At 42.1% G+C, this 13,521-nt stretch overlaps 1 protein-coding gene across 1 annotated transcript; it reads left to right on the top strand.

The window, feature by feature from the left end:
* Positions 1–745: 745 nt before the first annotated feature.
* Positions 746–9,381, top strand: LOC146889604 (DBH-like monooxygenase protein 2). The gene is made up of 13 exons (XM_085683809.2): positions 746–1,054; positions 2,182–2,328; positions 2,832–2,993; positions 3,242–3,325; positions 4,097–4,264; positions 4,452–4,554; positions 4,727–4,893; positions 5,715–5,806; positions 6,041–6,137; positions 6,274–6,333; positions 7,942–8,072; positions 8,763–8,880; positions 9,139–9,381. The coding sequence occupies exons 1-13, from the start codon at positions 746–748 to the stop codon at positions 9,379–9,381; spliced, it is 1,881 nt and encodes a 626-aa protein (XP_085539935.2).
* Positions 9,382–13,521: the final 4,140 nt, after the last annotated feature.

The following is a 13,521-nucleotide window of genomic DNA, read 5'->3' as shown; positions in this document are numbered from 1 at the left end:
AAATAATTAGATTGTGATTTCTTTGAAAAAGTAACTCATATTTGTGGTGTAGAAGGGTAAAGCACAAAGCGTCCCGCAGGCAAATTCACATCCGTTTCTCATTCTCTTCCTTTTATTTCCCCCACTTCTTGCTCCTCTGTATGAATTGCTGCAATCAAAGCTGCCCCAGGCTTGTCCACCTAGAAGTCTTTCGCCTCCAAATGTTCTTCCTAGGATTAGTAACACAGCTCCCTGCAGGAGACCAAAGTCATAGCTTTTCCCCCACCCCAAGACCTTCCTCTTGAACAGTACCAGAAAATCAAAAGGATAAACTTAAATTCTGCTTCTCCTATTCCACACACGGATACAATGGGAAAGGGCATAAAACTGAAGTAGGGGAGGGTGTAATCCAGAAGAATATTATTTCCTGAATATATTAGTATGGTAGACTTGGAGGAATGGGGGAGAAGGAGCTGAGAACCTCATTGACTCTACAGGTTCTCACTGGGCATGACCCAGCCATAGAGTTGGTATAGAAGCCTGCATGACTCTAATGTCACATTGGGTCTCTGACCTAAGGTGAGACAATCCCACACTGTATTCTCCCTGGATACTTCTGACTCAGGTTATGTAAGGGGCACCGCACTGTACGCAGTAGATAATCAGATCAGAAGAAGCCTAGCCTTTCCTTCCTCCATGGCACCGTGCCTGGCACAATAGAGATACATATAAGTCCAGAGCTCTCCAGTGTCCATCTGCCGGAAAGATGTTTCGGGCCCTGGGAACCATGGCCTGTGTTCTCCTCTTCAGGCTCTTCTTACTCTTGGTCCTGGGAGCCTTTTCCCAAGGCAAGCGCCTGGGCCCTACATCTCCCCTCCACTATTCCAGGTTCCTAGACCCTTCCCATGTTGTTTTTCTGCGCTGGGACTTTGATTATGAGGCTGAGTTCATCACATTTGAGCTCCAAGTCCAAACAACTGGTTGGGTTGGGCTGGGCATCACAGATCGCTACACTTTTGTAGGAAGTGATCTGGTAGTTGGAGGAGTCCTTCCTGATGGCAATGTCTACTTTTCGGTAAGTCTAAGGATGAACAACCCCTGATGGTAAGTAAGTTCCTGTGTTGGGTTGAGGATGCTTCATGTCTGTAGTCTCCAGCTCCACCCCAAAGATGAGCTCCTTCTCTGGCTTGAGGAAGATTATGTCTAGAAAAGAATTTCATTCTTCAACACCTCCAAGCACACCAAATTCTGGTTGAATGTTTATCTCTCTTTACAAAGATGATCTGGTGTTGTAATCTATGTCATTTAGGGCAATTACCTGTTAAGACTTTTAAGAAATAAGAAGTCTAATACTACTTACCTGTTAAGAGCAGAGTAAACACAGGTCACTGGAGAAAATTCAAAGCTACTAGAGACAGTTTCTGTATCCAATAAACTTTAGGCCCACTCAGGTGAACCTCAGTATGAAATCTTCTAATAATAGCAATGACAGCAGGTGAAGCAATATCAACATTGTTATTTTCCTAAATTTTTTTCATTTTTAAATCCCATAGCATCGCTGAGGGCTGAGGTGGATTGCTATAATCCAGCAGTTCTCAGCCTTGCTAAAGCTGCAACCCTTTAATACAGTTCCTCATGACCCCCCAACCATAAAATTATTCTCGTGGCTACTTCATAACTGTAGTTTTGATACTATTGTAAATGTTAATGTAAATATCTGATACGCAGGATATCTGATATGTGACCTCAGTGAAAGGGTCATTCAATGCCCACAGGTTAAGAACTGCTGCTATAATACACCTTTCACAAATGAAGTAATAGCTCACTTGTCTGCCAAAGCTCACATATTCTAAGCTCACAACCACTGTTCTGAACTACACTTACACAGGGTAGTGCTATCACAGCATGAGAAAATGTATAATGTGAGTCTCATGAGAAGGGATGAATGGTATAGATCATTCAGAGAACAAGTCAGCCTCTGAAGGCTTCAATGATTATTCGAATTTATGAACCTCAGATTTGACGAGAGGATAGTAAAGCCATTGGTGAAACTCCAGCAGACATTGCTTTGTTCCCTCTGAAAGGACACCCATTTGTACAATGGAGGTAGCTGGCTTCTGCCATTTTAGCATACACCTGTTGTCCCAAAGCCTAAATGTTTAATATCCTGGTTCTTATTTCTTAATGATCACTGGACCCTAGGACCAGCACCTTCTGGATGAAGACACTCTGGAACAGGATGGGAGCCAGGATGCTGAACTACTAAAGCTCACAGAAGATTCTGTCTCCACCACCATGCGCTTTTCCAGGCCCTTCCGATCCTGTGACCCACACGATCTTGACATTACGGTAATATGTGGAAAAGAAAAACATATTTAGTCACAACAAAGAAGATATAATCACATCAATTCATACAGTCAGTCACAAATTCATGAGACTATTATCCTTTAGACTTTCTGGGTACTGTCCAATTGTATCAACTCTTGAAAAACCCAATCATTAATTGGCATGGTCCTACCCTATGACTCAGTGCCCATTCTAATCTCCCTGTCTTAAAGGACTCTAATCAATTCCATTGAACATCAGAGTTTTGATTTTAAATTTAGTTCAACCCTCTTATTCTGCAGCTGTAAAATTGTCAAACAAGAAAAATAGGAAGGGGTCAAGCATGACAAATGAGTTAACCTCAGTCAGAGGTAGAACTAAAGCCAAACTAATCTTGTCCCAAGTTATTCCCATTCCACTGTGTAGATAAGCGGCACATGTAGAACCCTGGATATAAGTTATCCAGGATATAAGTTATATGCAAGGTGCTTTGAGTTTCAAACTCTCAATGCTCACGGTACCCATAGAGTGACACCATGAGGGTCCTGGCTGCCTATGGCCTAGATGACGTGCCGAAGATGAATCGGGAGCGTACTTTTGTCAAGTCAATCTTCCTGCTACAAATGCTACAATACGATGATCAAGATGCCCCTGAAGACACCATCATCCATGACTTGACGATCAGTAATGTAAGACCCCACCACCACACTGCCCATCTGCCTCCACCTGTTTCCCTCTCCCTGCTCATTCCAGACCCCCTTATCTTGGACCCAATACCCACACATTCCTGAGAGTAACTTACCCTGAGTCCTCCTTGGCTCTGAGAGGAGGACCCATCTAGCCCTAAAATGAACCCTGCTCCCTAGCCTGTCCACTCCCCTGCCTTGGGGGGAATCCTCACTTCCATTCCATTGAACTTTTGTGCACCTTTACCCAGTTCCTCATTCCAGAGGATGACACCACGTACGCCTGCTCCTTTCTCCCGCTCCCCATCGTCAGCAAGAAGCATCACATCTACAAGGTATGTGAGGCGAATGGTGAAGTCTGCCAAGGTAGGGAAGGGCCTGAAACAAGGGATGGGCCTGTCGGAGTCTGGAGATTCAAAGAGTTTCCATGAGGAAATAACAGAGAAGGAGATGTGGAGTAGAGCCAGGTGGAGTTCAGTAGGGTGGGAAGCCGCATAATTTTCTGGGCCAGAACTAGAACTGCCATCATTATTTTATTCATGTGGCGGACATTCTGATGGAGGATAGTAGATAGTAAGTTTTTGAAAAGAACAATCTCAAGTCCCATCATGACCCAGAACTGTTAGCTTTTAGGAATGGAGTGGTCAGAGCAAAGAAGGGATGTGACCATGCACAGTCAGAAAGTAGGAAAATTCAAGCCAGAGTGAATTCTATCATCTAATTTGCATCTGAATACTTTTTAACTTGAATCAAGTCCAAAAATATAATTTTATAAGTTCCAAGGTATAGGGGGTCATTTTCAAAGGAAAAAAAAATCAAAGAATATGGCTACATATATGCAAATTGTGAATTGACTGAGGTCACTAAAGAAAGAACCCTTGGAACGCCACTGGTAACAGCGCTGTGGGCTGTGCTCCCAATAAATGGAATTAAAGAGACAGGAGTTGAGAGAAGAGTCTAATACAGTTTTGGGGAGAGAAACAGATAAGAAGGAGAAACTCAGAGAAGTGGAGAATGGCATAGCCTCTGGCAGCGGGGGAGGAATACAGAGAATAAGAATTTGACAGAAAATCTTGACTATCATCCACCCTCCCTTCTCTGTTCAGTATGAGCCCTTGCTGGTGGAGCGCAATGAGACGATGGTTCATCACATCCTCGTGTATGCGTGCGGCAATGCGAGTGTTCTCCCCACGAGCATCGGTGAATGCTATGGCTCGGACCCCGCCTTCTCCCTCTGCTCCCATGTCATAGCAGGCTGGGCTGTCGGGGGCCTTGTGAGTCCTGAAACGGGCATTTTGTGACAAAGGGGTGCATGTTATTAGACAATGGGCTAAAGGAAGGCCTGGGGGCATAGACGTTCTGAAAGAAAGCTTAGACAACCAGAGAAGAGCCAGAGGTTGGATCCAAGCATCTTGTCTCTGGCCTTTCTCATACCACTGTCATGGTTTCCTTTCTCCACAGAGTTATCAGTTTCCAGATGATGTCGGTATTTCTATTGGAACCCCCTTGGACCCTCAGTGGGTTCGACTGGAGGTTCACTACAGCAATTTTCAGAACCTTCCTGGTGAGTATCCAAAGGACTTCTGGGAGGGCAGCTGGTGAAGTCAACTGAGTCTTCTGGATATAGGGGACATGGGGTATACATGCTGGACCCTGTTAGTCACAGCCCGTTCCCGCTTTCCTGAACATTGTGACCCACCCCCGCCTTCTGAGGAGAATCTTTCTTTCTACTCTAGGCATACGTGATACCTCAGGGATTCGGCTGTACTACACCTCACACCTTCGCAAATATGACATGGGAGTCCTGGAGCTGGGCATCTCAGTCTTCCCGATTCACTTTATCCCCCCGGGAGCTGAGGCTTTCCTGTCCTATGGACTATGCAAGACAGAGAAGTTTGAAGAGGTAAGGCTGAGAGACAGGCATTCCTTGAGGTTTCTTGTTCTCCATCAGGGCTCTGGGCTAATCTCTAAACTCACAAGCCTGAGCCACCAATATAAAGAATGATTAGAGCTCAATGCTTAGGAAAACAACAAACCCAAATTATACAAGAGAGGAATGAGTCAGGGCATTCGGGGCAGTAAGGACAGGATGGTTCGAGGGAAATAACAGAGTGAGCGGGAACACCTGGAAAAGGGGTGGACAGAACACAGTGGTCAGAAGGCAGGGAAAGGGGCTAGAAATGCTGTCCTCTGGGCATGGCTGAATCAACGCAGTCATGGCTTCAGAGCAGCAGTGGCTGCCTGCAGCGAGCAAACTCAAGACTGGTCCCATCAGCTGTCGGGTTTACGAGGTCCTACCTTCTCCTGCTAAGCTACTGACTTCTGATGGGTCATAAGAGAAAGACAGTCATTGTGTTTTCACTGCAGATCCCGGCAGGATCCAACAGATATTTCCAAACCCATGGTCTCACAGGTGACCCTGGATAAACTCAATGAGTACTCCAAAAAGAAAAAAAAATAATGTGAATCTGAGAAGGGGGCTTGTAGGGAAGAAGGTGGGTAATAAGGTTAGCAAAGAGATTTAGAGTGGGGGAGACAGTTATCAGAATACACTTCATACATGAAACTGTCAAAGAATAAACTCAATAAAATTTAAAGGAGAAAAATTAAGATAGCAACTCTTAGTCAGAACAAGAAGAAGATGTTGTCAAGAGTCAAGGGAAGAAAAATAAAGCTAGAGGTCAGAATTCTTGACCAATCAGGTGTGCCTTCTCCTTGTTACAGATGAATGGGGCCCCAGTATCTGACATATACGTATATAGCTACCTGATCCACACCCACTTAGCTGGCCGCTCCCTACAAGCTGTACAATACAGGTAACAGAAAAACTAAAACTTTTCTCTTCTGTGTATGGGAATAGTATTATATCTGGTTGAGAATGAGGAACTAGAATAGAGATGAGTGGAATAGGCTGCGGAAGAGGGATCTTTTATGTTTATATCATGGGCTATTTGCATTCACTGACCGAACCCACATACTGCAACTTTATTGGTCAGACCCTCCCTGCTTCATCTTCTCATCATTGTCTCTCTGCTCCTCTCTCCTTCTAGAAATGGAACCCAACTCCAAATAATATGTAAAGATTATTCATATGACTTCAATCTGCAAGAGACTCGAGACTTACCTCAGCCTGCAGTGATTAAGCCGGTGAGAACCTAAGTGGGGGCAATGGCTGCAGTAAGGGAGAGAGCAGGATCATAGCTCACTGTTAAGCCAGAAAACTCTAAGATTGTCTGAGTCTCTCTTTGGCTTACTCTCAACTCTCATGTTTCACTGTGAATAGGGGGATGAGCTGCTGATCGAATGTAACTACCAGACCCTGGATCGGGACTCCATGACTTTTGTAAGTGTCTTTCTCCACAGTAGTGTCATTGATTGTGGCCCTATGAGAGAGCTGCATCCTGGCTTTAACTATCTGATAACTCTGATGAGATTTTTTATGTTCTTACATTTCCATGCATCCAAGATTGAGATTCCCTACACTCTCTGTCAGAGACCCACTAAGACCATGAGAGGATCTGTTAAGGCATCACTGTCTCATGTCAGCCAGGGAGCTGCCAACACCATTAATGAACTTGGCATCCTTACTGTCCTGGGTTTAATGTCAGCATAACCATTTAGCAGCTTTATGATCTAGACAAAGTATCAAAATCGTGTTTACATTCTAAATTCATAAAGAAAGAATAATAATACTAGCTCATAAAATTGTTGTGATATGCTGGGCAGTGGTGGTGCACCCTTTTAATCCCAGCACTTGGAAGGTAGAGGTAGGTGGATCTCTGTGAGTTCAAGACCAGCCTGGTCTACAGAGGGAGTTCCAGGATAGGAAAACCAAGGCTACATAGGATAACCCATTCTTGAGAAAAATAGATCAAAAATATTATTGTGATAACTGCTTAACACATACAGAAGAATGGGATCATCGTGTCTCTTGTAATAGGTAGATGCTTACATAGAGCTAACTATTGTTACTGTGATTGTGAGGAAACCTGACAATTTTATATAGGGATAAATTCAATGCTTCAGAAATGATTACATGCTTTTAAGGAAGGAAACACAGCCATAAACATAATTGTAAAACAAGGTAGAAGACATCAGAATGAAAAAAATGGATGAGAGTTCAGGAATATTTTAGGGAACATAAGGCAATATAAGGAACTTGTGATATTAATAAGTGGATCCTGCTCTAGGCACATAGCAATGTGGAGTTCTAGAGAAGGGTAGAAATGAGAAAGCCATCTGTCAACAAGGAATGCAGGACGTGTGCACGAAGAATGATGAGCTTGCGTGGAGGAAGGAATGAGGGAAGACACAAGAAGTAACTGAATGAGGTTGAGGGATTTGAGGCTGCAAAGAGTTCTTAAAGCATCTTCTCTAAGTTGCTTCCTGCCTACAAGTCTCAAATAGCAGGGTCTAACTGTCAAATTATATTGTCATGTCAATAATAGAAGGGAATAATAAGCTGGGATTTGTTATATGCAATCAATTAATTTGTCACCAAATAGGTCATCTTCAAAAAGACAATAAGAGACCACTGGAGTTCATTGACTAGGCTGATGAGAGGGTACAAGATACTTAGTATATTATATTATAAACAAATGATATGATGCTGGACAGAAAGAGATTGCAGACATGTGGGTGACTGACACTAAGTGCAAAGCAGGCAGTGTACCCCAAACCAAGGCCTGGGGGAGGGGCGGGGTTAGCAGTGGAAATACAGAGATCAAGGAAGATATGTGGAGTAAGTCTTTGAGAAGTAATATCAATATTTTTTTGACTGGAAAGAAAACAAAGCACAGGAAGAGATGTGGCAGGGTACACTAAGCTGAACTCTATGTTTGGGAAGAGGAAAAGCTCTCTGGAATAGTGACAACCTTTACATTTTGTTGCATGCCTATTCCCTCTCTACATGCTTTTATATCCTTGTCTCTCCCTCTCTCACCTTCTCCAGGGAGGTCCCAGTACCATTAATGAGATGTGCCTCGTCTTCTTCTTCTACTATCCCAGAATTAACATCTCTAGTTGCCTGGGATACCCTGACATTATCTATGTGACCAATGAGCTGGGAGAAGAAGCATCAGAGTGAGTCATTCTGGAATCTGAAACCCACAAGTGTGGGAAGGGATCTTGAAAGGACCTGGGGAAGGAGCAAAAAATGTCTCATTCATTCCCCCTAAACTGGTGAGCCAGAAACCCTCAAGGGATGGCCTAATCATTCCCCTGCAATCCTCACTCTTGCTTCTTCCAGGGTTAGCTCAAAAAGCTCTGACCACGGAGTTTTGTGGGAGAGTTTCTGTGTCAGTAAAGGCACAGTAAATAGAAGCAGATGACAACTGACCCTCTTAAGTCAGATCCCTTATGCATAAATCCTGTCTTTCCTGCTGCACTTGAACACTAGTTTACACTCATGTCCAAACTTTTAAGTAAGTACCCACCCTTATAAGACTCTAATAAGAAGCAGAAAAAAAATCCTTAACAGACACATTACAACTTCAGGGCAATTGCAAGTTCTCTGAAGGCAACCCACCGACCTTCCAGACCCTATGGCATCCACATGAAGATCCACATCCTTAAAGAACAACCTCTTTGCCAATGTTCTTAGTTCCCTCTGATATGCTGCTCTTGCCAAACTCACTAAGAATGTAGGCTTAGTTATACAATGTTCCATGTAGTTTATGCCAGCATGGAACACATGCTAGCAACCTCTTTCGTCAGAGGGGCATTTCACCACTGATTCCTCCCATGTCCCTGCCCTAACTCTTCCATCCATAGGAATCCCATGGAGAACCTGATGGTCTTGAATAATGTTGAATGGACTCCAGAGAACATTAAGAAAGCAGAGAAAGCTTGCAAGGAGTCCCAGCAGACAGTGCTGATCAAGACTATTGATGTGCGTGTCACAGAAGGCACTAGCCTGCAAGGTTGGGGGATGGGATCGGGCGAGACAAAGGATGGTGGAAGCAAATGGTGATAATAGGAATTGGGGAAGGGAGTCAGAGGAAGCAGAAAGGCAAGCTGTGGCTGCCCCGCATTGTCAGTGTGGTTGGAGTCTCTCAGTTAGCTCATAGGATGGGAATGATAAAGTTTCCAGGAAAGGGAAAAAGGAAGGAATTTTTCTGAACCTACTCATTCGTCCCATCTCCTGCAGGAAGAAGTAGAAAATACAACAGGTTGGATTCCTGATATTATCCCAACTCCTCGAGGGCCGTGTTTAGAGTCCTCTGGAGGCAAAGTGGAACCTCAGGACAAGACCCCTGCAGGCTTCAGGGCTGTACCAATGGCCCTCTCTGGCTCCAATACTGCCACCCTGAGGCACCTGCCACTGGCTGTTATCTTGATCCTGCAGGGTACACTCTCGTGGCTTCTTGCCATGCTGCAGACTGGAATATGAATCTGTCTCCTCTTGCCACCTACTCCCCTATCACAAACTACAGAAACAATCCCCTGATATGACCCCTATAAATGACATTTGTCTGTGCCATTTTCCATAAACCAAACTATGACACTGCAGGCTCTCGAATTTTGTCCACAACTCACTTTTCAAGTTATTTTTAAAGCTTCAGAACCATGGATACAATCACACGTTTTCTGAGAAATTCTGCCTCCAAGTTGAGTGTTAGATGATGGATCCACTCTCTAAGAGTTTTAGGGCCCTGCTTCCTCTCACATTGATGCTATTAGTAGGATGGGACTTGAGTGGAGAGGGAAAGCGTGGTAAACCCCTTGGCATGTGCAGCCCCTTGAGACAGCTTTTATTTCTCTTTTCTAATGATATTTTGTGTCCAGTTCTTGCAGAGGCAATGTGAGTATGCTAGAAGTATACTAGAGAAGAAGAGCAATTTTTTTTTCATAAAGGAAGGGGCTCTGTGTACACAGGGAGAAATTTTGAAGTATTACATTAAATAGAATTCAACTTGCTTCCTTTGGCAGTCCCTTTTGTTGGAATCTTTGGTCCATGAGAAGCAATTTGGAAGCCTCTTGAATTGCCAGGTTAAAGCATCAGGAGGTTGTGGTTGCCCCAAATACAATTTCTTTACTGTTTATGCTTCCACATGTTTTACTGTCACATATAAGTCATTCACTGTGAAGATCCTGTTTGGGAAGGCAGGCTGAAATGAGCTCTGAGGATAAGTAAAAAGCAAAGTCCAGAAAAATAAGTCATTAGCCCCACAGCGTAACACTTGTTGAAGATCTCTATGGGGAAAGAACAGACTAAGTATAAACCTCTTGAGGAGTTTCAGCGGTTACTAAAGGTCCAAGGTGTTCACTTAAGATTTTCTGAAAACCATGTCTGTTAATTCTTAGTTAGATTCACTTGGCCGATCTATGAGTTGCCTTGTTTATTACGTCCTCAAGAAGTCACCCTTACTCTGGATATCCCAAGGTGTTTGGCAGGATCTTAATCCCCTGGAGATCAAGAATGTGATTTCAGTAAACACCATCTCAAGCTCCAAGGGATGTGATCTAACATTGTAGCCCTGCTTCCTGATAGAGTGGTCCCTCTTCTCACACTGGTGAAGTGTACTAAGGACGTGAGAAATAACAAACTCATCATTTCAAATGCCATTGTTGGAATATGACAATATTCAAGGCCTTCGCCCTCAGAATCTACAAAATACTCAGCTCCTGAAACCATCAGAACCACTTCTCATCCTTATGATATGTTAGCAGAATATCTTGCCACCTTAATCAAAGAGAGTTTTCCAAGTTCATATCTCTTTAGGGCATCTTCCTAGACCACTCATACTATTGCCCAACAATTCAGTAGGCAGACTTTTGAGGAAGTACTGAATCATATGCTAATGTTCTGGAGGATGTGGTATAAGGAAATTTAGATGGGGTGGAAATTTTAATCCATGTGGCTCTGAAAATATATTTTCCTCTGGTGTATTTTATATAGGCACACTAGAAAAATCTTGAATTTTAGATTCAAGGGGGACACTGAGGCAGAGTATCCTTTTGTGAGAGAGAATATTAGAAGAGTTATTAATATCATACAGTACAGCATGGTGGGGGTTGAGGTCAGATCCTTCTTATAGGTTTCAGAGGGGGCTTTATGCCTCACAGTTGATGAATGGCCCATTTACTGTTTGTAGTCAGGTCATCTCTGATTCTACGAGGAGAGTGGTGGGAGAGAGATCCTGCATCCCAGCAGGGGAAAGAAATCTTGCTAACTTGTGATTTAGAGTGTGTGAGGTAAGTAGGGAGAAAGGGCACATTTAGTTAAGGTGTACTAGTTATAGGAGTGGAGGATGTACTATTAATGCCCCTCTGATGTTTTCAGTCTGGCAGCCTGGGCCTGAAAACTTGTTTGTGGAAGTGAGAGTTAGAATATCAATTATAATCTCAGACCTGGCCAGCAAATCTAATTAAGTAATGAGCTTCAATTTCATGGCAAGATCTTATCTTAAAATAAGATGGAAAGCAACTAAGAAAGACACTCTATATTTACGTAAATATACCAGGTTACATGTGTATGTGTTCCCACATGCACATGTGTATGAATACAAAAACATGTATATCCATGAGAAACAAACAAAGCAAACTTTCAGGCCCACAGTTCATACCTAAGTTTGTAATGCCAAAAATGTAGCACACTGAACTTCTATTGAACTATAGAACTATCTATTGAAGATAAAAGTAACAGAATCCATGACATTCTAGAGAGATAAGTTTTGTTTGAGTTGGAAGGATCAGGCAAGAGCCATATAATCCTGAATATATGGTCTCTTCTTTTTCAAATGGTTGTAACTTGTGTGTCAGTTCCAAGAAACAAGTATAACTGATGAATCTGTCTTCTTCATATGGAGTGCCATTGAACATTCCAAAGCATAGAACCTCTGTCATGGCAGGTCAGAAAGCCAAGAAAATGTTTGTAGAAGAGGAAGGGATGTTCAAGTCGAGTAAATCAAAGATTCTGAGGCTGTCATTGGTAGAACTGACAAATACATGAGGATAGAAACAAGATACACTGTAAACCTAATGAAGTGGATTTCAAATTCTTTGGTCTCAGGATCTCTTTACAGTCAAAACCAGTGAAGATATTGAATTGCTTATGTGAGTTATTCCTGTTAATATTTATTGCATACAAAATTTAAATTGAGTCATTTACAAAATATTTTATAAATATTTATTTTTTTAATTAAAAATAACAATATATCAACTATATGTTAACATAAATAATACCTTTGTGAAAAACAGGCATATTTTTAAAGGCAAAAACAAAGAGTAAGAAGAATGATATTGTTTTACATTTTGTAAGTCTTTTTAATGTCTTAACAGCAAAAGCACCTTCTTCACAGCTGTTTCTGTTTTTATCTGTTGCAATGCCACATTGGAGTCTCTGAAAAATGCCACTATGTACGAGTAAGATAATAAGAGTGAAAGACACAAATAACAACCTGATTTGATGCTATTGACTTTACAAAGAGTCCAGGACATCCACAGATTTCATAACTACATTTTTTGAGAATACTGCTCAAGCCTTCAATAGTGCCCAATTAATTGGCTTAATTTGGCAATATCCATGAGTCTGTTATCAAGGATAGAGAGTGATCTACCAAAGCAGTAGGCCAAAGATGAGTGGTAAATTTTTATATGAACTATCAGGATCATTCAGGAACCTCTAACACACCAGAGGACAGATTTGACAATAAAATAACAAAATAAAGAAATAGGTGACCATGATTCTAAACTCCAATCCAGGATAGAGTGTCTCCTGGGACTATGCCTACAGTCTTACCTCTGTCTAGGTAAGTTCTAATTTGTAGACATATCAGAGTTACTCATTAGTAGGAACAGTAGTGGCTTAAAGCTATCTTATAAGAGTAAATACAAAATTCTAGAGCAGTTTGGTATCTATAAACAGATGTACAGGTTGAGTATTCCTAATCGAAAAATATAACACATTTTGAGTCTGCCACACTACCCTTCTTCCCAGCATTTTGTTCTGTCTACTCCGCCCACGTAAGGGCTGCCCTATCAAAAGGCCAAGGCAGTTTCTTTATTCAACCAATGAAAGCAACACATAGACAGAAGAATCTCCTACATCAGTAAGCAGTTGGCTGTGAGGTAACTTGAGTATCACCAGGACTCTCCAATATTGAATTAGGCCTTGTAACCCAAGAAAACAAAAGGAGTGGTACTATATCAAAAACCTATAGAAATAGTAGCCACAGAATGTGCTGTGTTATGGTATGAGGTACTACAATTGCAAGTGAAGGTCATGGACTTATGTGTCATTTAACCAATAAGGTCATAGGTATAATAGCTAACATAAGAAATAATTGTGGTATACATTCAGACATCAAGATCACCATGTGTACCTTCTTTGGTAAAAGTCATGTTTGGAGTGAAAACATTCTTAGATGTCTACAATTGTTGTAGTTCTTGGAGTATCTATATCTGCTATAATGAGACAAAAACTGTTCATGGCATCCAAGTTATCCTAAGTCTATTCACACTTTTGTAGCTTTTTGTAGCTTTGTTTCAAAGAGTTTTTGAGGTAATGATTCTGTACTAGGTGGTGTTC

This window comes from Myodes glareolus, chromosome 25 (assembly GCF_982192425.1).
Source record: "Myodes glareolus chromosome 25, mMyoGla1.1, whole genome shotgun sequence".
NCBI lineage: Eukaryota > Metazoa > Chordata > Mammalia > Rodentia > Cricetidae > Myodes > Myodes glareolus.
This window is presented reverse-complemented; position numbering and strand designations above follow the sequence as displayed.